The 24,325-nt window shown below is 38.1% G+C and overlaps 1 protein-coding gene across 1 annotated transcript in view; it reads right to left on the reverse strand.

The window, feature by feature from the left end:
• Nucleotides 1–24,325, reverse strand: part of MBOAT2 (membrane bound O-acyltransferase domain containing 2) — a 98,616-nt gene that overhangs the window by 68,577 nt on the left and 5,714 nt on the right. The window contains exon 2 of the mRNA XM_008069220.1: nt 20,779–20,856. Within this exon, the coding sequence (XP_008067411.1) occupies nt 20,779–20,810 (32 nt within the window). The 5' untranslated portion in view covers nt 20,811–20,856. The remainder of the gene's footprint in view (nt 1–20,778; nt 20,857–24,325) is intronic.

The raw sequence follows: 24,325 nt of genomic DNA on the forward strand, positions 1-24,325 counted from the left end.
TAATTTACGAGAGAACTGAAGACTTATGTGAAGTAAGAAGCTCCCATCATGTTGTATGTCTCTCAAGCACTTGGTTGCTCAAGTACAATAGAGATCTATGTCCCTCCAGTATTTGGAAATGTGCCTGGTGATACATGGAATGACAGTGAAGCAAGGGAGTAGAGAGTGCTACCAAGAATGGTAGGAATGATGCATACCAGCAAAGAGAGATCAGAAAGACACTAATCAGGAAAACCAGGAAAGGCTAGCACCTCTAGCACTCTTCCTTGACACTCAACTCTCATGTCTCTTTGTCACCCACTGTACTGCCAGACAGATGTCTAAACGTGGGTGGATCCAGTGGGAGCAAGAGAGTAAGCAAGCTCCAATATGAAAGGAGTGGTCCCAGCTGGCTACAGAAGTCATAGGTTTCAGAAACAGAGAGGCACTAGACCAGGAAGTAGAGAGTGAGGGTGCACAGACCTTCAGGACACTGGCAAGGAGCTCAGATGACTGGTCTCTGTCATAGAAGCTAGTGGGTCATCCACTATCCAGGTGACTAGGGAAGACCACAGAGTCAGCTACAAAGAGGCATGAACAAATTCTTGAGAAGCTGTTCTCAAATTTTTTGGTTTCAGGACCCTTTATACCCTTAAAAATTACTGAAGAAACCAAAGAAACACAATCCACATAAACAAGAGCCACTGATATTTACCAAATTAGAAGTTGAAACTGAGGATTTTAAAAGTATCTGTTAATTCAAGAATAATGAACATTTTTATGAAAAATAAATACATTTTCCAAAACTAGTGAGAAGAGTGGCACTGTCTTACATTTTTACAAATCTCTTTACTGTCTGACTAAATAGTGGCCTGTTAGATTCTTGTATGTTTCTCCTGTAATAGCACATATCATTTAGACCCTAGAAAGCCCCCCATACACCAGTAAGAATGAAAGTGAAAAAAGACAAATAATGTCTAAGTATTATTATGGAAATTTTCATTTTGCCACCTACCTCCTAAAAGGATCTCAGGAACTCCCAGAAGTCACTGGACCATAGTTTGCAAACTACTGGCCTAGAGGAGGGTAGATGACAGCAATTCAAAGACAAAGAACAGATAAGCCCCTCCCCCAGACTGACCGAGTAATCAATGGGGAAGTGAGAGAATCTCTACTTGATATGTCAGCAGACACAAAAATAAGGTATCAAATTCATTTGGTACACCTTTTTTTGTTTGTCAGGTGGAGACAGAAGAGTGCAATATATCAGAATCAAGGTCCCAGGCTCCCAAAATCTGATATAACCCTTTACTCCAAAGAAGTGAGAATTACTGCTACAGAAGGTACTATTACTAATTAAAATATGTTTTCTTAGATGTATTGGGGGTAAGAAATATCACTGACTTCCCTATGACTTTTTACATTTTATAGGAGGCATCAAATGAAGCCCAGATGAATTAAGAAACTAAGCCAGGAGTTAGAATTAAGAGCTCTAGCCTCCCAATTCAGTGTTCAAACTAAGATTAAGTTATGCTATTTGCCTACACAACAATTAGCAAAAAAAGAAACAACCCCCACATAAAATAGATGGGACACTAAAAATTTCCCATGAAAAATTCATATATTGATAAAGTCGAGGAAGAACCGAGTTGAGACTAATGAGGACTAGTTGTACAACTTGGGGAAGGTATCAAGCTAAGTCTCAGTTTTCTCAAGCATAAGGCTGAGATAATAGTTCTATAGCTCAGGACAGCTCGATAACAAATGGGAATGAATGTACTTCAGCAGTTAACACTGTATCTGACATAGAACTGTGCTTAGCAAATGTTAGCAATTAATGGAAATTTCAATATTAACAACAGTTTATTAAGAATTAAAGCTGGTAGGGTGTGGTGGTTCATGCCTGTAACCTCAGTACCTTGGGAGGCTGAGGTGAGAGAACTGCTTGAGTCCAGGAGTTCGAGACCAGCCTAGGCAACACAATAAAATCTTGGCTCAACAAAAAATCAAAAATAAGCCGGGCAGAAGGGTATGTGTTGATAATCCCAGTTACTCGGGAGACTGAGACAGAAGGACTACCTGAGCCCAGGGGGTCAAGGCTGCAATGAGCCACGAGCATATCACTGTACTCCAGTTTGGACAACAGAGTGAGACCCTGACTAAGAAAAATAAAGTTGTGGGGTTTTTTTACTTTATTTTATTGTAAAGATGTGGGGTACAAGTCAGGATTAGGTATGTAAGTAATAAATATGCAGATGAAGTTTGGGCCTCCAAATGGCCCTCACTTCCCCTGATTAAGGATCAGATACCCTTTGTGTTGTTACGTGCCCCCCACGTCCTCCCTCCCCTGGCAGTGTCCTGTGACTACCAGCCCCTCTCGTGTGCTACTGTAATTAATGTTCAGGTTCCACTTATGAGTGAGAACATGTGATATTAGAATCTTTGTTTCTGTGATAGATCGCTAAGAATGATTGTCTCCAATACGATCCAATTTGCTGAGAAGTTCATGATTTTGTCCTTCTTAAGGCCGCATAATATTTCATCATGTATATGTACCACGTTTTCTTTTTTAAAATTTATTTATTTTTAATTTTTAAAAAAAATTTTATTGTAAAGATGTAGGGTACATTTCAGGGTTAGGTATATAAACATTGATCATGCAGGTACCCTTGTTGATGAGGCATGCCCCTCCCTCCCCTGGCAGTTTCCCTCAACTGCCAACCACTTTCTTATAGCATTATAATTGTTCAAGGTTCATTTATGAATGAGAACATATGGAACTCTGTTCTTTGTTTCTGTGGTAAATCACTGAGTATGATCAACTCCAAATCCATCCAAGTTGCTACAAGGTCCATATGTCACATTTTCTTTATCAGGTCTACTTTCGATGGGCATTAGGGTTGGTTCCATGTTTTTGCTATTGTAAATAGTGCAGGTGTCTTTTCTGAAGAACGATTTGTGTTCTTCCAGGTATATTCCCAGGAGGGGAATTGCTGGATCGTATGAAAGGTCAATTTATAGTTGCTTTAGATATCGCCACACTCTTTCCCAGAGAGGCTGGACTAGTTTGCACTCCCACCAACACCAGCATCTTCTGTTTTTTGATTTATTAATGACGGCCATTCTTACTGGAGTAAGGTGGTATCTTAGTGTGGTTTTTGATCTGCATTTCTCTGATGATTAGTGAGTCTGAGTATTTTTTCATGTATCTGTTGGCTGCTCATATGTCTTCTTTGGAGAAGGTTCTCTATTCATGTCCTCTGCCCATTTTAAAATAAGGTTGTTTGGTTTTTTCCTTTTAGTTCATTTGAGCTTCTTGTAGATCCTAGATGTTAGAACTTTGTCAGATACGCAATTAGCAAATATTTTTTCCCATTCTGTGGACTGTGTCTCCACTCTCCTGGTAGTTTCTTTTGCTGGGCAAAAGCTTTTCAGTTTGAGGTCCCACCCATCTATCTTATCTTTTATGGCATTTGTTTTTGGGGATTTGATCAAGAATTGGTTATCTACTCCACAAGCATAAGGGTGTCTCCTGCACTTTCTTTCCTAAGATTCTCATAGTTTGAGGTTTTATGTTTAGGTCTTTGATCCATTTAGAGTTGACTTTTGTATACGGTTACAGGTAGAGGTCTGTTTCATTCTTCTGCATGTGATCAGCTAATTTTCCCAACACCATCTGCTAAATAAATAAGGTCTCCTCTCCATTTAAAGCTGTGTGTTGCCCTTTAGAGATTTTAAGTTATTCATTTCTTAATTTGTGCTATTATTCCTTTGTATTTCAATACTGAATTTTATTTTTAATTCCCCAATTCAACTACTTTTAGGAAATTTGAAAGTGTTAAAGAGATAACAGAAGACCACATATGCAATAAAAATTTAAAGAAAAGATCCTATTCGATTCATGATAACATTACCTAAAGTATATAACATCTCAATCACTATTTTCATGAGGGGAGAGAGGACTATAAACCACATTTTGCTTTTTTCCAGCACAGCTGGTTAACTAGCTTTGGCACATCTAGCTGATTTCCTCTTGGCTGTATACACAGATGTTTTCTAGCACTTGTTCAACAGATAGGTACAGAGTGCCCAATACAGGCCAGGGCCATGCCGGGCGCTCTCTCTGTGCTTCCTCTGTGGCTGCCACCACAGCATCACACTGCCCACTTACACACAGGGACACAAGTGCAGGTTCATAGGAATGAGGGAAGGCTAGAAACAGTGGACAGACAGTTCTGGCAGACAGTTCTATAGGGGGCAGGATACTCAAGGCTGAACAAAGGGACTGAAGAATAGGACAACCACCAAGTGTCAAGTTGTCACTGTTTTCCAAAAGACCAAAAAACCCTGATATTTAGGGTCAACACTGATACTAAGGATACTTTTAGTAGAGGCAAAAAACAAAGGGGAGCAAAGTTATCCCAACTAGACTTCTCTTAATCTTAATCGAGTAACAGTGTTTCCTTGGGGGCTGAGTCTTCCAGATCAATGAAATTATGCCTGATATTCTAAAAATTATATAAGAATGAATGGGGATATGTGAAGATGCCAAAAAAGAAGGCAATTTAAATCAGAGGTAAAATATTTTAAGTATAAAATAAGAACTGCAAATACAAATTCAGTCAGTTGAAATGGGAGTCAAAAATCAGAGAGATCAGAGACTGGTTTTTAAAAGATCACTTGAAGTTATTGATTGATTGAGTTGGAGTCTTACTCTGTCGCCCAGGATGGAATACAGTGGCACACTCACAGCTACCGCAGCATCGACCTGCTGGGCTCCAGCGACGCTTCCGCCTCAGCCTTCCAAACAGCCAGAACTACATGCGCGAGCTACCATCCCCAGCTAATTTTTTACTTATCATAGAGATGAGGCCTCGCCAAGTTGCCCAGGCTGGTCTTGAACCCACAGGCTCAGTAATTCACTCGCCTTGGCTTCTCAAAGTGCTGGGATGACAGGCTGAGCCACTGAGTCCAGCTACTTGAAGTTTTAAATAACCAGAAAATATAAAGACATGTTTCTGTCTTTATATACTATTTTCAATCACTTTTTCACCTCCCTCCTCCAATTAAACAAAAATGAATTATTGACCTAAATATGCCTATAAAGGAATAATTTAATCATACTAATTCTGTAGACATTTTTAGCATTTTAAGCTTTAAAATTCAAAGCAAAATTTTAATAAAAGTGCTTTAAGCTTGTTTTCTAAATATTTTAAAGCTCTAGTATCTAAGAAAAATGTTGACATGGCGTAAAGCTTTGGATACTAGTTGAAATATTAGCTCTCTAATCACTCTTTGAGTTCTGACAGGAAACTGTTCCAATATATAAGTTCCATGGAAGATTTAAAAATGTTTTTGAAGGGAAAATAGTACCTCATCCCTCCTGAGACTGTCTGCTTTTATCTTAAGACAAGTCACACTATCCTGTAATATCCCAAAGTAATTTCCAGGACAGGAAAAGACTAACAATCTCATCTCCTTTCTGAAACTTCAATAAATTTAAGCAAATGCTCAATTTTCGTTATGAGAAATAGATGTGAGGTTCACTTGCTCTAAAATCCATTCATGAAAATGGCTGAAGTTTTCAGGTTATTACCCTTTATCAGTCTTTCCATAACTACTCTAAAAGGATTATTAAATAAGCTAGCAAAAAGTATGAGAAAGCCACCATTTTTTCTCTACATAAAGTTAATGTAGCTAAGAGAAATTTAAAATTCTCTTTTAATTCAATTGACATTAAAACACCATTTATGTCTATATTTATTTATCAGCATTTTAATAAATATCAACCTCAAGCAAAGCACTTATAAAAGTCTGAACAATTTTAAATAAAGGGAAAGATTCTAGAGAGCAAAATCACTATTATTCAGACATTTACTTATTTATTTAGAATCAGAGTCTCACTCTGCCACCCAGGCTGGTATGCAATGGCATCCTCACAGCTCACTGCAGCCTCAAACTCCTGACCTCAAGTGATTCTCCCACCTTGGCCTCCCAAAGTGCTGGGATTACAGTGTAGGCCATCATGCTTGACCCCAGATTTTATTTTTAAGCCAGATTCTTACTCTGTCACCCAGGCTGCAGTGCAGTGATATGATGGCAGATCTTCGCAGCTTCTAACTCCTGGGCTCAAGCAACCCTCCCACCTAAGCCTCCTGAGTAGCTGGGACTACAAGCATGCATCATCACTCCCAGCTAATTATCTTTGTTTTTTATTTTTTTGTTGAGATGAGGGACTTGCTATGTTGCCTAGGCTGGTCTCGAACTTCTGAGCCCAATTGATCCTCCCACCTTGACCTCCCAAACTGCTGGGATCACAGGCAGGAGCCACTATGCCTGGCCAGTTCCAGATATTTATTTAAAGCTTAAAATCTTTTGAAAAGATTCCCAATACTACATTCTGATGAAGAAGATTAAGAAAAAGCCAGGCACAATAAAATAACTCAACAGTGCCTGTTATTCTTTCATAAAATAAGCTAAGACTTTTATGCTTTCTGATAAGCAAGCAAAAACCTTTTTGTTTTTTCCAATTTAAATATGAAATTATTTTTTAAAATCTCAGTAAATAAGCAACCTAACAACATAAATCAATATCACAGACTTCTAGAGCTGCCAGTGATTAGTGTTGTGACCTTGTTCAAGTAACAATCTTCTAGAACTTTAGTTTTCTCATCTGTACAAGTAGACCACACTTCCTACACAGGATGGTTGAAACAATTAAATGGAACACAGTGTTTGTTTTCAGAAAACAAGTAAGAAAACTCAACAGAGTGACTGGCACACAAAAATCACTCCATCATTCAAATTCCAAAGTCAAAGGCCAAAATTTCTATTAAATCATATAGTTTCTAGTGAATATAAAACTCACACATGTCCCATTTATATACTTATAATAATAATACACCAAACCGAAGTAAGAATTCAACATGTAGCAAGTCCTAAATTCCAAAACAATTTCCTCATTTCTTAACCAAAAGCTCAATTGCTCATGCTTTTTTTCTTACAAAACTTCAACAATGACCACTATTTTTATGTAAATAGCTTGGTGTTGCAACAAATAACAGAATGATTTTGCTTATCATTCTAATGGATGATTACATGGACTCTTAATTTTTCTTTCAGTATTCTGGCAAGGATGTGGATCTTGGTAAGATTTGTTTCTACAAGTATCCAAAGGCAAAAGATGTATCCTTTACCAATGAGTAATATTTTTAATTATTACAACTATTTGGTTATGTTTGAGTAATATGATCATAATTTTCAAGACCAGAAAGTTATATAATCAAATTGGACAGTAACTTCAAAACTCTCTTTTGTTTTTTAATTGGCTAAAAACCTGGCAGAGCCCCATTCCATGGGTAATCTGTGTACATTTCTTTAATATGTTTCAGACTAACAGAAACATCCAAAGTAATGTCTGTATTTACCAAAGAATGTGTGTTGGTCTTATTAGCATCCTTACATTAATGTAATTCCTCTACTTCATATAAAAGCCCTTGATCCAAGAAAAAAAAAAGGCTTCCCTCACTTGCTCAAGAATGACTGAAACCTCTTCAATAGGGATTCAGTTTATAATTCAAAATAAAGTTTAGAATTCAAATATATTACCTCCAAAAGAGACACTATACTGATGTAACAGTATATAAAGGACACTGTTTCCCGAGGCAGGGTTTGATGGAACAATGCTATATTCCAGAAGATTTTTCAGAAATCCAACAGGACCTGAACACCCTATTATCTATCACCAATCAACTTCCAACGGGAACTGAGATTATTTAAAAACTTATATCCAGCCAGGTTCGGTGGCTCAGCCTGTAATCTCGTGCCTTTGGGAGGCTGAGGTGAGTGGACTGCCAGAGCCTGCGGGTTTGAGACCCACGTGGGCAACTTGGCGAGACCTCATCTCTACAATAAATCAAAAATTAGCCAGCGTGGTAGCATGCGCCTGTAGTTCCAGCTACTTGGAAGGCTGAGGCAGAAGGATCACCGGAGCCCAGCAGGTTGAGGCTGCAGTGGCCAGGAGCAGCCACTGCACTCCAGTCTGGGCGACAGAGTGAGACTCCAACTCAAAAAAAAAACAACAAAAAACTTATATCCTAAGCACAGTATGCCGAAAGGCCACTGAATTCTTTTGGATAGAGATATCTGCATATTTGTTTTGAGGAAGAATAACCAAAACAAACCCCTGCCTTTGTTCAGAAACCTGTTGGCTCCCACTACCTCCTCTCAATCTATTTAGAGTTTTTTTTTTAATTACATAGTCTCATAATCATAGTGGCGAATGTTTAGAAGTAATACAGTACAATGGTAAAATTCCAGATCTACCACTTACTGACTTCTTGGTAAAATGGGTACACCACACATATCTCCAAGGGTTGTTGCTAGGATGAATTGGTAATCATATGCTTAGCACAATGACTGATAAACAGTAATTACTGAAGCATTAACTATTATGAGGATATAATACTGTAAATAATCAATTTTAGAAATACTAATAGTTTCCCAACTGAAATCCAACTTTTAGCTTGGTATACCAAAATAACCTGTACCATTATTACAAACCACCTAAAGGCTCTTGAACATGGTCCACAGACAGCATGAGAGAAAAATGTCTGAAGTCCGCTTTCCTTCTTGCCACATTTTACTCTCTCTCATGGGATTGTCTTCAGTGAAGTTAATATTTTCCCCCAGAGTTCCTGCTGAGCCACTAGCCACTGCCAATTAACATCACAAGGACAAACTTTCAGATGACTTGAGGTTTCTGCCTGCCAGAAGGCATTTCCATGATCATCATTCATTCTTAATAGAGGTAAGGCAGTTCCTGACAACATTTTTATCTAGGAGTCCATATTGTGGGAGTGCTGTTAGTACTGGCAGATAAGTGAAAATGGACTCCAGGACAATCTGCTCTTTGGGGCATGGTAGATTGTGATAAAGCCTACAGCAGCCAAATGGCCTCTTCCTTCCCTAACCCCACCCCACCTGCCAGTCACCTGTCCACTGCCCTATGGTGAGCCTAAGAGGAAGAAAAGCAAGTAGGAAGAGAGGCAGAGAACCCTAACAGGACTGCAAGTCAACCCAACAAGCACACCATTCAAGACCCAGAGTATGAATGAATATAATCTGTTTGGAAATTTTTTACACAAATACTAGGAACCAATATCCAACCAAAAACAGATTTTAAAGGATTGCAACTTGGCGAGACCTCAACTCTACAATAAATCAAAAAATCAGCTGGGTGTGGTAGTGCGTGCCTGTAGTTCCAGCTACTTGGAAGGCTGAGGCGGAAGGATCGCCAGAGCCCAGCAGTCGAGGCTGCGGTGGCCAGGAGCGGCCACTGCACTCCAGTCTGGGCGACAGAGTGAGACTCCAACTCAAAAAAAAAAAAACAAAAAAAACAAGAACCCACAAATACTCATTCAACAGAACAGAACACAACAGATAACTTCACCTACTGAGCTTCTATCATCGATATGCTCAACAATGGGATTTTAAAAAGAGTAAAATATCCCTGCCAAGAAGTCCATATTCTAGAGAGAAACAAAAATGAATTATAGTACATGATGGTAAATATGATAGTATTAATACTTAAAAAAAAACTTTGATATGACTTAATCAGGAGGGGAAAAAACAGTGAATTACTTTATAACTAAGAATGACCTTTGAAAGGATTATATCCAGAAGTTGACACCTCTTCTTACCTACACACACCCATACTGTGAAGCAAGTAGGCACCATGACCCTCAGGTAAGACACTGGTTTAACTCAACTTAGGCCCAGAAAGTGACTTGGTCAAGGTCCTGAAGCTAATAAAAATTTAGCAGAGTCTGAATTCAAACCCACATGTATATGACTCCACACCAGTGCTCTAAAATCAACCACTAAGGCCACTAAGTGCAAGTCAGAGTTTAAATGCAATCTTTTCTTGTATCCTAGTCTGCTGTTCAATTAATCATCAATAAAGTAGACTTCTAAGGAAAATATCATAGTATTTCCTAAAATTTAAAAACAATTATAGCTTAACATAATTCTACTTAACATCAAACATCTGCTGTTTCAGACTAGTTTCTTCTACTAAATATGCATTCGGTGGCTGATATGCTGTCTGGGTTTTACTACTTTCCAAGTTAGTTGTTCCCCATTCATGTCTCCTCAGTCCTCTTGTAATAGTAATCACACTGTGATGGGTAGTTTGACTTCAAGTTTCATGAAACAGATGACAGAGTGGGTCTTTTTAAATTCACATTATATTTTTCACATTATTTTTTTTTCACATTATTATTTTTATTTACAGTGTCTTTCAGAGGATAAGGAGCCCATCTCCATTATCTTTGAGTTTCTGGAAATACTGTGACACACAATAAATGTTTCTTCAAATTGGTAGGTAACTGAGCCATACAACAATAGATTTAAAATCACTTTCTTTCAGCTCTTAAAACATAATCCCAGCATAGCTTGGTATCCATTAGATAGACGTAATTTTACTATATAGACATATCTTTTATATGTTTTCTTTATAGCATTTGTCTTGTTGAAAACTGCTTGCCAAGTTATAAAGAAAATATTTCAGCTGAACTTCTCAAGGTTAACAGGTTTTTTTGTTCTTTCCACTTAACCCACATTGCTGCTGTTTATATTTAAATAATGGCAGTTCTCTTGTGCTGTACTTCAAAACTCTGAGACTAGTTTTTGGAACTCAAAACAAGTTTTTCCCCATAGAAAAGTTAAAAAACAAAGAATGAAATACACGAAGACACATAGGTTCCCATGCCCATACAACGAAGCTTATTTAAAGTACATTCAAAAACCACAGAACCCAGCCACACTGTGTGCTATCTTCTCTGAGAATGACTTCCTAATTCCAACTGGGTATGCCTGAAACTTGTTTCCATTCCCCATCCTCTTCCATGACCTACGTAGTAAGACTCCCTAAATTTACCACTTCTCACCCTTCTGCTTCTTCTCAATTCCACTCTCCCTGAGAATAGAGTACAATCTAGCAACAGGTGATCCAGGTACAATTATTAGGGTTGAGACTTTGCTCCAGGGGGACAGAGGTGGAGACAAGGGAGTCTAGAACGTCTGTTCACAAGACTCCTATGGGGCAGGCCACAAGATGAATCCCAGTGGTTCTAAAGAAGGTAGGAAGCAAGAGCACTAGGAGGCTACTTGGACAGGGTCTGTCGTCATGCAGAAATCGTATTATCATTCACTCATTCAACAAACACTTATTGAGAACGTATAATCTCCCATATACTATACTATATTCAGAAAATAAAACAGGCATAGCATGACTGCTGTTACAAAACTGCAGTCTATGAGGGAAAAATACATTATTCAAGTAACTCTCTAACACATTTATCATTAAAAGGTGAGATAAATTCTCAGAAAGAAAGGAGCACAATTCCATGAAAGTGTATGTAACAAGTCATCAATCCTAGATTGAGACATCTAGGCAAGATTCCCTAAGGATATGATGCCTAAGGGAAAATATAAAAGACCAGTAGGAGACAATGAGAGAAGGAAGGAGAACACTCCAGACAGAGGGAACAAAGTAAAGCTTGTGGAAGAAAGAGACAGATTAGTTGCCAGGAAAGAAAGGAAGCTTGGTCAAGAGAATAAGGGAAAGGGGTTGGTGGAAGGTAAAGAAAGACAGGCTGTATCCTAAACTCATTCTTATGACAAGTATTTACTGAGAGCCTACTGTGTGCCAGGCATTCTGCGAGGTCCTTGAGATAGAGCAGTATGCAGGACAGGCAGGATCCAGGCTTCTACAGCACTTACACTCAAGGCAGAAGGAAAAGCCAAGAAGTAAACAAGCAAGGTAACATCTAATAGTGACACATGCATATGACTGTTGTCACTTAACTGAATTTCTATACAAGGGAAGTTCATACACACAGATTTTACTTACCACTGGGGTTTTATTTAAATGTTGCTAGTTGTGGCATACATCAAGATATAGAGAGAGATTGTTGCTATAACCAGACCATTTTTTTTATAAGCACAATGTATAAGGCATACATGTGTGTCTGTTTTTATATCATATAAACTAGATAAGCTAGATAAAAGAAGAATTTAACCCTATGTCCTTCAGTGCATGAAACACATTTGACGCATTTGTTTCCCATTTGGCAGGACCAGAAATCTATTACACAAACAATACACTTCAGCCAAAGGAAAGAGGAGTTCTCAGACTATGCCTTGAGATATGACAATATTGCTCTATCTCCAAGCTCCTGCGTGTTTCTTCGTTCTCTCTCTCTCTCTCTCTCTCTCTCTCTCTCTCTCTCTCATGTATGCATACCCTACACCACTCCCTATAAGTAGGCTCCTTATTAAGCTCCTAGTATTTCCATACCATGCTCTTTCATGCCTACATGCCTTTTCCCTATGCTGTTCACACATGCTACCTCTTTATATAGTTAAGGCCCTTGTATCAAATTCATGCACCATGTCCTCCAGGAAGGTCTTCCCAAAGTTAGCTATTCCTATAAACTCTCCTCCCCCAGAGCTCTTAGCACACAATATTAAAATGTGTGTTCACATGAACCCGTCGGGGAAAGAAGCCACAAGACAGTAGTACCTGACATACAGAAGAGGGGAGCAAAGTTGGCCTAATAAATAGGACGAGTGAATGAATGAACCAAAGCCCAATTTCACAATTCACAGCCCTTACTGAAATCTGCCTACCACAAATCTTTCCACTAAATTGAGACTGGTATTTCTGTATCTCAGGGAATTCACCTCAATTCCTTCCTTTCACACTTGGTCATCATCCACTTGTAGCCCCCACTCATGTCTTCTGTCTGTAGAACATGCTTCACAGCTAAACCCAGTGGAGGCCTGAAGCCCCAGCAAAGAGGCCCTGGGGAAAGTCACTGCTCACTTCTCCTGGCCCTAAAGTCAGATGTTCTGTGAGCATCGAAGCCAAAGAAAACTGAAGGGCACAGTCAATGGAATTAACACCAGACAGGAGCACAGGTGGAAAGTATCTTGTGACAGAGAAAGGGAGGTTCCAGAACAGAGAGATCAGGGCTGCGAAACAGCTTGGGCTAAAGCAAGCTTATGCTAGGCTGCACTGACAGAGAGATGGTTAGGCCAAAGACGCTCTTGGACCCTCTGCACCACACAGGTCCCAGGAAACAGGACACAGCGGCTGCTTTCCAAAGCACACAATCTCTGGGGAATAAGGAAGTCATCTAAGGTTGGAAAAGGCTGATCAACCATTTCCCCAGAGTAACCTTCAAAAATACAGAATAAACTTTGGAGACAATTTTAACACACAGCATGATATCAAAACCAAGAGAAAGAAGCTTACTTGTACCCCATCCTACCTCACAAGAAAATTCTCCTCTGTCTGCTGATATAACAGCAGTTTTTAGTTTCATAAAAAGAGATAAAGGGCCAACTGCCTATGACAGATAATGTACATGAATTTCAGTCAAGTGAAATTAAGTTGCTTAAAGAAGCATGCTAGGAGCAGGACAGACATGGATTCTAATCCACCATTTTCTAACTACACAGTTTCAAGCAGTTATGTAAGAACTCAGTCTCCATTTGTTGACTTATAAAATGAGGTGCCACCACCTCTCCAGTGGTAAAGGGGTCATTAGGGACACAATCAGCTCTCTCTCCCCCTCCGTGTGTTTTGATGGAGGACAGGAAACAATAAGGCACTGGCTATTCACAGAGAAAGAATGGATGAACTAAGGCATAAAAGACAAAGACAGGGAGAAAGCCAATGCTGAAATTATGTAACTTTTTAATTTTATTTTGGGTTCTCTATGGATTTAAGGGAAAGAGAGGTACTCATAAATACCTCATAGTTCCAACTGTGGCTTGCCAGGAATTACCACCAGAAGGGAATTCAAAATGCATCTGGCAGTATCTCCTACCGCATCCAACTCAAAATATCCCCTTCAGCATCTACTTAAATGTCTCCAGTGACAAACACAAGATTCCACAATATTCACACTGTTAAATATCCTCAGTGTAACAGAGGATGTCCTTTCTTGGCCCAAAAATGTACCTTTTCATATTACATCTTAGCCCCCCAAGAACAAGCCTATCTATTCCCAGCATTTGAAGACAGATGTCATGTCTCCTCTTCAATGTCTAGATCTCCTTCCTTTGAGGGTCAGAGTTCCTTTTGACCCTTCATTCTTATAATTAAACTCAGAAAAATACAGATGTGTATGATCTGTAAATCTGCTTAAATAAGAAAATATACAAAATCCTTAAGCCAACTTTTAAAGCTGTGCCTCCATTTTATTATTTATCCTTCTTCTTGTACTTCCCTTCATGTTTATCTTTTTTAATAGCTCTGAGGTAAAATTTACATGTCATAAAACTCACCCAATTTAAGTGTACAATTAAATGAGTTTTAGTGAATTTTCACCACAGTCCAGGGTTAAAATCCTTTCAACACCCCAAAAAGTTTCCTCATTCCCATTGGCAGTAAATCGTCACCCCCATTCCCAGGCAACTACTAACTTCATTTCTACAGTTTTGCCCTTTTTTGTTTTTAGAAATGTCATATAAATAGGATCAAATAAACTACAGTCTTTTGTGTCTAGCTTCTTTCAGTCAGCACACAGTTTTTGAGATTCATCCATGTTGTGGCATGTCCCTTGTGACTGCTCAGTAATATTTCACTTTATGGCTATACCACAGTTTTCAACAGCTAATGAACATTTTGGTTGTTTCCAATTTGGACAATTATTAACAACACTGCTATAAGCATTCACAGACAAGCGTCCAAGTGGATGCATGTTTTCCTTTCTTTTGGAGTACAATTACTAGGTTTTATGGTAAGTATATGTTTAACTTTTTAAGACACTGCAAACTCTTTCCCTCAGTGGCTGCCCCATTTTACATTCCCACCAGCAACATGTGATGGTCCCACTTCCTTCACATCATCACCCACTCCTGGTATTGCCACTCTAGTAGGAGAAGTAGTATCTCATTGTAGCTTAAATCTGCATTTCCCTAGTCACTAATGATACTAACTTTTCATATACTTATTTTGCATTTATATATCTTTTTCAATAAAATGTCTGTTCAAACCTTTTGCCCCTTTCTTAATTAGGTTGTTTATTTTGTTAATATAAAATTGTATGAGTTCTTTAAATATTTCAGATATAATCCTTTACCAGATAGATATCTTGTAAGGGTTTCATCCTGGTCTGTAGCTTGTTCTTGTTTTTGTTTTTCATTTTCTTAATGGTGTCTTCTTCTGAAGAGTAAATTTCTTTTTAAATTGCAATTAAGTCTAAATTACTTGTTTTCCTTTTATTTTGTGGTTGTTTTGAGTCAGGGTCTTACTCTGTCATGCAAGCTGAAGCACAGTGGTCATGACTCACTGCGGCCTCAACCTCCTGGGCTCAAGAGATCCTTCTGCCTCAGCCTCTCGAGTCGCTGGGACTATAGGCCTGTGCCACCACACCTGGATAAGTTTTTGTAGAGAAGGTCTTGCTATGTTGCCTAGATTGGTCTCGAATTCCTGGGTTCAAGCAATCCTCCTGACTCTGTCTCCCAAAGTGCTGGGATTACAGACACGAGATACTATGCCTGGTCTATTTTGTGCTTTTAATGTCATTATCTTCACCTAAACCAGCATCAAAAATATTTTCTCCCCTTTTTTGCTACAAGATGCATAGTTTTGGTTCTCATATGTAGGTCTCTGATCTACTTGAGCTAATTTTTGTATAAGTTCTGAGGTAGGGTGAAGAGTTATTATTTAGTTGTTGGCATGTGTATATACAATTGCTACAACACCTTTGTCAAAAAGATAATCCTTTCCCCCAGAGACTTGGCTTAGCACAGTTGTCAATAATCATTTGAACATATTTTGTTCAACGATTTACATGCTTATGTCTATACTAGTAGTACACTGTCTTGATTACTGTAGCTTTTTTTTTTTTTTTGGTAGAAATGCAGTTTTGTTATGTTGACCTGGCTGGTCTTAAATTCCCAGCCTCAAGCAATCCTCCCATATCAGCCTCCCAAAGTGCTAGGATTCTAGGCATGAGCCAACTCATCTGTCCTGATTACTGTAAGTTTATGATAGGTTTTGTAATGACTCAGTGTAAGCCCTTCAACTTTGTTCTTCTTTTTGGGTTACCCTATGTTCTTTGTATTTCCATTTAAATGTTAGGATCAGTTTGTAGATTTCTATAAAAAAAAGCCTCCTGGAATCCTAACAGAGGTGTCACTGAATCTACTGCTCAAATGTAGAAGAATTGCCATCTTAACAGTATGAGTCTCCCAATCCATAAACAAGGTATATCTCTCCATTTATCCCGTCTTCTTTAATTTCTCAGGATTGCCTTTTCTTTCCAGGATAGTGATCTTGTACTTCTTTTGTTAAATTTATTTATAAGCATATTGGGTTTTTTTTGATGCTATTATGAACGGATTTTTAAAATTTCAGTTTGGACTGCTCACTTCTGATATATAGAAACAATACTGATTTTTGTATGTTATCTTACATCCTGTGATTTTTTATTATTCCCTTACATTGTTTTGAGTAAATATTTTTCACTGTAAGTGTTAAACATTAGGCCTTACAGTATTTTACTTTCCTTTCACACAAAAGTTATACCAAGAGGAAGGCAAACATTTCAACTACCTTAGAAAATACCCACTTTAGAACAATCCGTAAGAAGCCATTAATAAATGAGTTCAAATATTCCATTATGTGTGCTATAACAAGTTTAAAATTATCACTTTGCAAACTTAAATTTGTCTTTTTTTTTTTGGGTCAGGGTCTCACTCTGGCTGGAGTGCAATGACACAATCATGGTTCACCACAGCCTCAAACTCCTGGGCTCTGGCAATCCTCCTGCTTCAGTCCCCCAAGTAGCTAGGACATCAGGTGTGAGCCACTATGCCTATCTATTTTTGTAGAGATGAGGTCTTACTATATTGCCCAGGCTGGTTTTGAACTCCTGGGCTCAAACAATCCTCCCACCTCGACCTTCCAAAGAGGTGGAATTACAGGTGTGAGTCACTGCACCTGGCCTTATATCATATTTTTGAAGCTAGTAGAAAAAGTGTCTCTCTGCTCCCTGCTCTTTAAAAAAAAATCTCTGTGGCAGGAGTTTGCTTAGAATATGGGCTGGCCAAATTCATCCACCACCTGTTTCTGTAAACAAAGTTTTACTGAAGCACAGTCATGCTCGTTTGCTTACATATTATCTATGGATACCTTTGCACAAGTAGAATGGAACAGTGGCAGAGGCTGTATGCTCTACAAAGCTGAAAGTTCAGTGATAATTTGCCAAACCTGCTCTTGGAAATGCTGGGTGAATCTGGTGAAAATTGAATTCTCACTATGTTAATTGAGGAGAATTAATATCCTACTATATGGTGCTATAGACTATGTTCTCCCAAAATTCATTATGCTAAAACCTGATCCTCAATATGAGGATATTTAGAGGTGATTAGGTCTTGAGGACAGAACCCTCATGAATGAGATGAGCACTCTTACAGAAGAGACCCAGAACCCTCTTGCCCCTCCCACTATGTGAGTTAACAGAGAGAAGATAGTTGACTATGAACCAGGAAGCAGGCTCTCACCAGACACCAAATCTGCCAGCACCCTGATCTTAAACCGCCCAGACTCCAGAACTGAAGAAATACATTTCTGTTGTTTATAAGCCACCTAGCTTATGTATTTTGTTATAACAGCTCAAATTGACTAAGATATAGGATACTCTATCCCTAAAGGTGTAATGTTTTTCTTTGTCTCTACTAAATTTTTCAATGTTTCCTCAAAAATTTCAAAGCTTATATGAAAATACAAACTAGGAAAAACTGAATCCTAGTATAAGATTAAGGTTTGTTTTGTTTGAGTTGGAGTCTCACTCTGTCACCCAGGCTGGAGTGCAGGGGCACGCTCAAGGCCACCACAGCCTTGACCTGCTGGGCTCAGGTGAACCTTCTGCCTCACCCTTCCAAGTAGCTGGAACCACAGGTGTGCGCCATCATGCCCAGTTAATTTTTTTTAGTTATTGTAGAGATGAGGTCTCACCAAGTTGCCCAGGCTGGTCTCAAACCCCTGGGCTCAGGTAATCCTCTCGCCTCTGCCTCCCAAAGTGTTAGAATTACAGGCATGAGCTACTGTGCCCAGCAGATTAAGTTTTAAAAAGTAAATTATCTAGATATGGATCAGAATAACAAAGTATACATATAAGCATTAAAGGGAACTACAAAAATAAAGTTTGTATTATAACATCTTAATTTCCACATGGAAGCACAATAACTGTACTATGAACACCTCATAAAGATCATAAAGCAAATAAAAAATCATAAAGATGAGAAAGGTAAGAAATATAAAACTATTAAGTACTCAGAATTGATGCCTCACTCCATCACCCAGGCTGGAGTGCACCCCAGTGTTGACCTACTAAGCTCAGGCGATCCTTCCATCTCAGCCTTCCAAGTAGCCAGAACTACAGGCACAGCTACCATGCCCAGCTAAATTTTTGATTTATTGTAGAGATGAGGTCTTGCCAAATTGCCCAGGCCATTCTTGAACCCGTGGGCTCAGGCAATCCCCTTACCTCGGCCTCCCAAAGTGCTGGGATTATAGGCTTGAGCCACCATGCCTGGCAGATCTAAACTTTTAATGAAAGATTTAAACTCTGGCTGGTCAAAGAAATACATTATACATACCATGTAAAACTAGACTAAAAGAAACAAAGACACTGTATTATACATAAACAATAACTCTGGACAACACAAAGGAATGCTCTAAGTTCTGTCTAGCTAGTAGAAATTCTTGGTACTTGGGTGAAATTCTTAAGGTATGAATCATTAAACATTTAAAATTAATGTAAAGGCCTAAGTAGGAAAAAAAATGAGCATATACAGAAAACAAGTAAAAAAGTAGAGTCAAACAGAAAAATATATATGGGTATAAATTGATATAGAAAGCAAACTAAAAATAGAAATATGCACTTTTAAAATTAATTACCCATCTGCCATTGATTGCCAATACTAGCAATTAGCTCAAATGATAAACCCTTACTTATCCTAATCTGCTCCATCAATAGTGTCCAATTCCAACATGGAAATTCTATCCTAAATATCAGCAGTATATATACAGTATTCTCCCTGAATATTTACTGTAAATAAGATACATTACTAATTTAATACAAATGTTTCTAAAGCAGCACTTTCCAACACAGTTTTCTTAAATGACAGAAATATTCTCTGTACTGTCCAAGTGGCCACTAGTCACATGTGGCTACTCACTACTTGGAATGCAGCTAGTGTAACTAAGGAACTAGCTTGTATATTTTAATTAATTCAAATTTGGATATTGGCAGTCATATTGAACAGTGCAGGTCTCAAGTATCAGACCATTAATACCACAGATAGCAATTACCTTTCAGAAGAAGAAATAATTTCCTATTGCTAGGCATGAATTTATTAACCTTTCAACTTAAAAGCATAATGCTACTTTTGCTCTTGCCACTAGTATATTAAGTCCTCCTTTTCCAATAATCTAATAGGCTTTCCTTCTACTATCCAGATTAAAACATACAGCTCTTCTTCATGGATATTATTTGTAGCATCACTTTGAACCTTCCATCTGTACAAGATTTTAAAAATAAGGTCACAATTGCTTCATCTGTAACACTATCAAAATATTATTTTTCTCCTCTTATAAAAATTAAAATCAAAACAACAAGAACTTGTAAACTTGGTTTACACAAGAAAGAGAAAAGCCAGTGTAGGCAGTGTCAATGGAAACTGAGAAAATAGCATATTACAACAGAGGGGGTACAACAGAGGGGGTAATTAACAATGTCAAACACAAAGATGCAAAATAGAATGAGAAGTAGAAGCAAGTTAATAAAAGCTATAGGTCTGATTCTTACACAAAACACTTACAGACATGTATTTCAGAATTCAGAAATAGAGTGCATATGTCAGAGCTCAGATACTGTGGAACACTCCAGCAGGATCTGCTGGTATACTTTGTCCCTGGGTTTCAACCACATACATTTTACTCATCTCTATTCTCAAATTTACATCTCTAGCCCAGCTACCCAGCTCCTATTGCGTATCTCACAGACACATTAAAGTCAGCATTCATTTACTCAGCAAAAATTCATTAAGTGCTTGCTATATACCATGCACTGTTTAGGGGGCTGAATACATATATGAACTTGAAATGTTCTATTCTCTCAGTATACTCCCCACTTTCGGAGTTCCCTACCTCAGAGAACAGTGCATCCATCCCCCCTATTGTTCAAGCCAGAAACCTGGGAGTCATCCTTGACACCTTCATTCCTCCCAGTTCCATCAATTACTCAAGTCTTTCTAAATCTCTCTCCAATCTGCACACCATCTCTCCACCGCTATCACCTACAGACTAATTGAGTAATTCTTAACAGGATGCAGCTTCTCCCCCTGAGGGGACATTTGAAAATAACTGGAAATATTTATGGTGGTCACAACTCCAGGGGTGCTACTAGGATCTAGTGGTTAGAAGCCAGGGATGCTAGTAAACACCCTACAATGTACAGGTCAGTCCTGAACATCAAAGAATGATCCGTCCTAAAATGTCAACAGTGCTGAGGCTGAAAAACTCTGCTTTAAGTAAAAAGGAGAGCAATGCATACCTATGACTTTATTTTTGTATCTATTTATATATCTTTATTTTCTATCTTCTTTATAAAATCACAATTCAGAATTATTTTAATGTAATAAGTAAAATTATATTTTAATCAAATTCTATTAACGTAAAATACATCTTTACATGTGAACAAAGTAAATACTTACTTGTGCATGTTCTCCACTCCTATTATGATCATGATACAGTAGGAAATTCCACTTTGTACAAGAAAATGTAAGGCATACCTGTAGAAAGTAAGACACTGTTAAAAGAGGAATACCCAGTTACAAACGTCAAGTTGAAATAACTTAGGCTACAAAGTACTTATGTATAATACAGAACATTCCCAGATAAAAATAAGAAGTAAAACCTCCAAAGCTCCAAATCTGCAAACACCCTAGAGAGGGAGTCCCATACCACAGACCCCAGAAAAGCCGGAAAAATAAAATCAACCTGGAAAACTAAGCCTAGTGCCCAGGCATTCCACAGCTCCTAGCTACATGAAAACTGCGTGGGGCTATGTGATTCAAGGATTATAGCTTTCTTCAAAACTCAAGGCACAATGATGCAAAAGGAGTAACAAACACAGATTTCAGAATAGTCCTGACAGAATACCAGTTATTTTTCCAAACTCATCCCTCCAAAACTAGCTTTAGGCTCTGCCTTTATCTTTTAACAATAGTACTCATAAAACAGCAAAAAATACTAAATATTAGAATTTACTAAAAAACAGTACACCTAATCTGTATTCTCAACACATGATAGCTCAAGTCAAATAAATTTCCTTACATAAATCTAGCCATTGTTAATTTTCTGTAATGTAGCTTCAATACATTCTAACTAACACAACACAGTATTTTCTAATATTCTAGGAATCTACATTAAATGAGGAATTTATCCACTCATTTCACAAAATTCAGGCAAAACATGATTAGGATGTTTGGGATAAAAATCAATCAAAACTATCCCTGAGATTATGTATATACATGTATGCACACACACAACCTCTCTCTCTCTCTTTTCTTTCCCCTTTGGTGGCATGAACAACTTACAATAATTTTATAAATCATCGTGCACAATTTAAAGTTTTGTTTTTGAATCAGAGTCTCACTGTCACCCAGGCTGGAGTACAGTGGCAGGATCATGTCTCACCGCAGCCTTGACTTCCTGGGCTCAGTCTATCTTTCTGCCTCAGTCTCCTGAGTAGTTGGGACTTCAGGCGTGGACCACCATGCGTGACTAATTTTTTATTATTTTGCAGAGACAAGGTCTCATGTTGCCCAGGCAGGTCTCGAACTCCTGGGCTCAAGTAATCCTCCTGCCTTGGCCTCCCAAAGTGCTAGGATTGCAGGTGTGAGCCACCAGACCCAGCGAATTTAAAGTATCTTTAAAGGATCTTAACCTATGATTTAATTTTTTTTTTGAGTTGGGGTCTCATTCTGTCACCAAAGAGAGAGTGCAGAGACATAATCAAGGCTCACCACAGCCTCAACCCCTGGACTCAGGAGATCCTTCTGCCTCAGCCTCCCCAGTAGCTGGGCTACAGGCACATGCCACCACACCCAACTAATTTTTTAATTTTTTGTATAGATGAGGTCTTTCTGTGTTGCCCAGGCTGGTCTTGAACTCCTGGGCTCAACTGATTCTCCAGTCTTGGCCTCCTAAAGTGCTGAGATTACAGACATGAGCCATTGCACCTGGCCTAAGATTGCTTTTTAATTTAATCCTTATGGCATAAAGGCAACTACAATGTGGAAAAGTTACTTAAAATTTTGAACATATTTTTCCATAGAAATATTACAAATCAGTAGTAAGCTCCAAGGTAGGCCTGTAGAGTAAATTTATTTTACTCACTGTACAGAACAGGTCAATCACCTGTCTACACACACACACACACGTGCGCGCACGCGCGCACACACTCATTAGAAACAATATTGGCCTGGAGTACTATTATATCAGAGAGCTTTAAGGAAGCAAATAAAACCTAAATGAAATATAAATGGAAACAGAAGAAAGCTAAAACAAAAAATTAAAACCATGATTAAAATACATACTTTTCAAATTAATTATCCACCTCCTATTTATTGCCAACACTAGCAATTCATTAATAGAATGTAAAAGAGCTGAAGACTGCTAGATACTTTTAAGAGCTTTAAAAATTGAGAGTAGAACTCATTAAAGGTACTTCTCTTAAACAGGAAAAAAAGCTTTTAAGGAATCTGGGAAAATTTATTTTTCCTTTTCTCTGAGTAAATTTCTTAGAATATGAGGGATATATGACAACTTGAGAAGCTAAGAGTCTTATTTCTCAAACAGTGCAATAGAGTCCTATATCACCTTAAGGTATCCACCCTCCTGGCATCACTGTTCAGATGGTGTGTCTGGCCATCTTCAGGGCACAGTATAATATCTAGGCAGACTCCTATTGTATGAGTCTTTGTCATTGAGACAATCCAAGTTTGCATTCACTGATCTTCATCTGCTTCATCTGATCTTCATGACAAGCATTAATTTGCTTTTCTACTCAGTGACAGCACTGATGGTATTCTTCACAGTTTCCTGTACTGAGCTACTTGTCTTCATCAGTAAAATCAGTATAATCAATATGTAGTAGTCACTGAAGATATTTCAGGATTAAGAGAGAATATATGGGGAAAAAAGCGATGACTGGATCATCTGGCACCCAGTAAGTTCTCAGCTATCAAGTACTATTAATAAAGTAAAAATTAGAGATAGAAGATATCTTAAAAGTCTATTATAATCCAAATCTCACCATTTCAGAGTTGAGGAAACTCAGGTCATATACCTAGCCAGTTTCCTAACTGACATTAAAATTCAAGTTGATTCTGGACAATTTATCCACTGGCTGATTCTTCAAGGAATGAAGTGGGGTAGAATGGACTCTCATGGAAAGATCATAATCTTTCAAACTGCTCAAACATTGTAAAAATAAAACACTTTACTACAAAATGTCCATCACTTTTTGGATACCACATTTTACTTATTTTGAATTTCAAATCATATTAAAGGCAGGTATATGTTTCTCCTTAGCAAAAAGAGCACAGTTCTTAAACAATCTGAAAAGCACCTGTTCAATTGTTCAACTAATCTTTAATGAATGTCTACTTTCTAAAAGGCATTGTGGTGGATCCTGGAAATACAAGACTCAATGAGACATCGTCTCTGTCCTTAGAGAGCTTCCAGGCAAGAAAGAAAAACACAAATAAATAGGCTGCTTCAATATTGTATGATACATGCTAAAAAAGAGATTGGATAAACACAAAAGATTCCAATCTGGATCACCAGCTGGATGATGGTAATAACAGACAATTGACCCCGAGTAATTTTCCATGCTTACAATGACTAGCTATTGTGCTATGCTTTTTCTATAGTTTTACAGATTTCAGTCCTCATAGTAGTCATTGGTTCTATTTCATGGATGAGGAAAGTGAAGCTAAGGGGCATTCAATAACATGTTCAAAGCCATACAGCTACCAAACCAAGGCACTCAGGCCTGTCTGGCTTCAGCATTTAAGCTCTAGTCCATTACTCTACATTGTTACAAAGGATATTTAAATAAATAATTAAAAGCATATATTAATTATTAGTAAAAAGAAACTTGCAGATAACAGTTTATTTTAAAGCTAAAACTAAAAAAGAATCAATTCCATGCATAACTTGTTTTATTGAGCCTTCATTTACTACACTTTGCAG

The sequence above is a fragment of the Carlito syrichta genome, unplaced genomic scaffold, assembly GCF_000164805.1.
Source record: "Carlito syrichta isolate Samal-C Ts95f unplaced genomic scaffold, Tarsius_syrichta-2.0.1 Scaffold311867, whole genome shotgun sequence".
Classification (NCBI taxonomy): domain Eukaryota; kingdom Metazoa; phylum Chordata; class Mammalia; order Primates; family Tarsiidae; genus Carlito; species Carlito syrichta.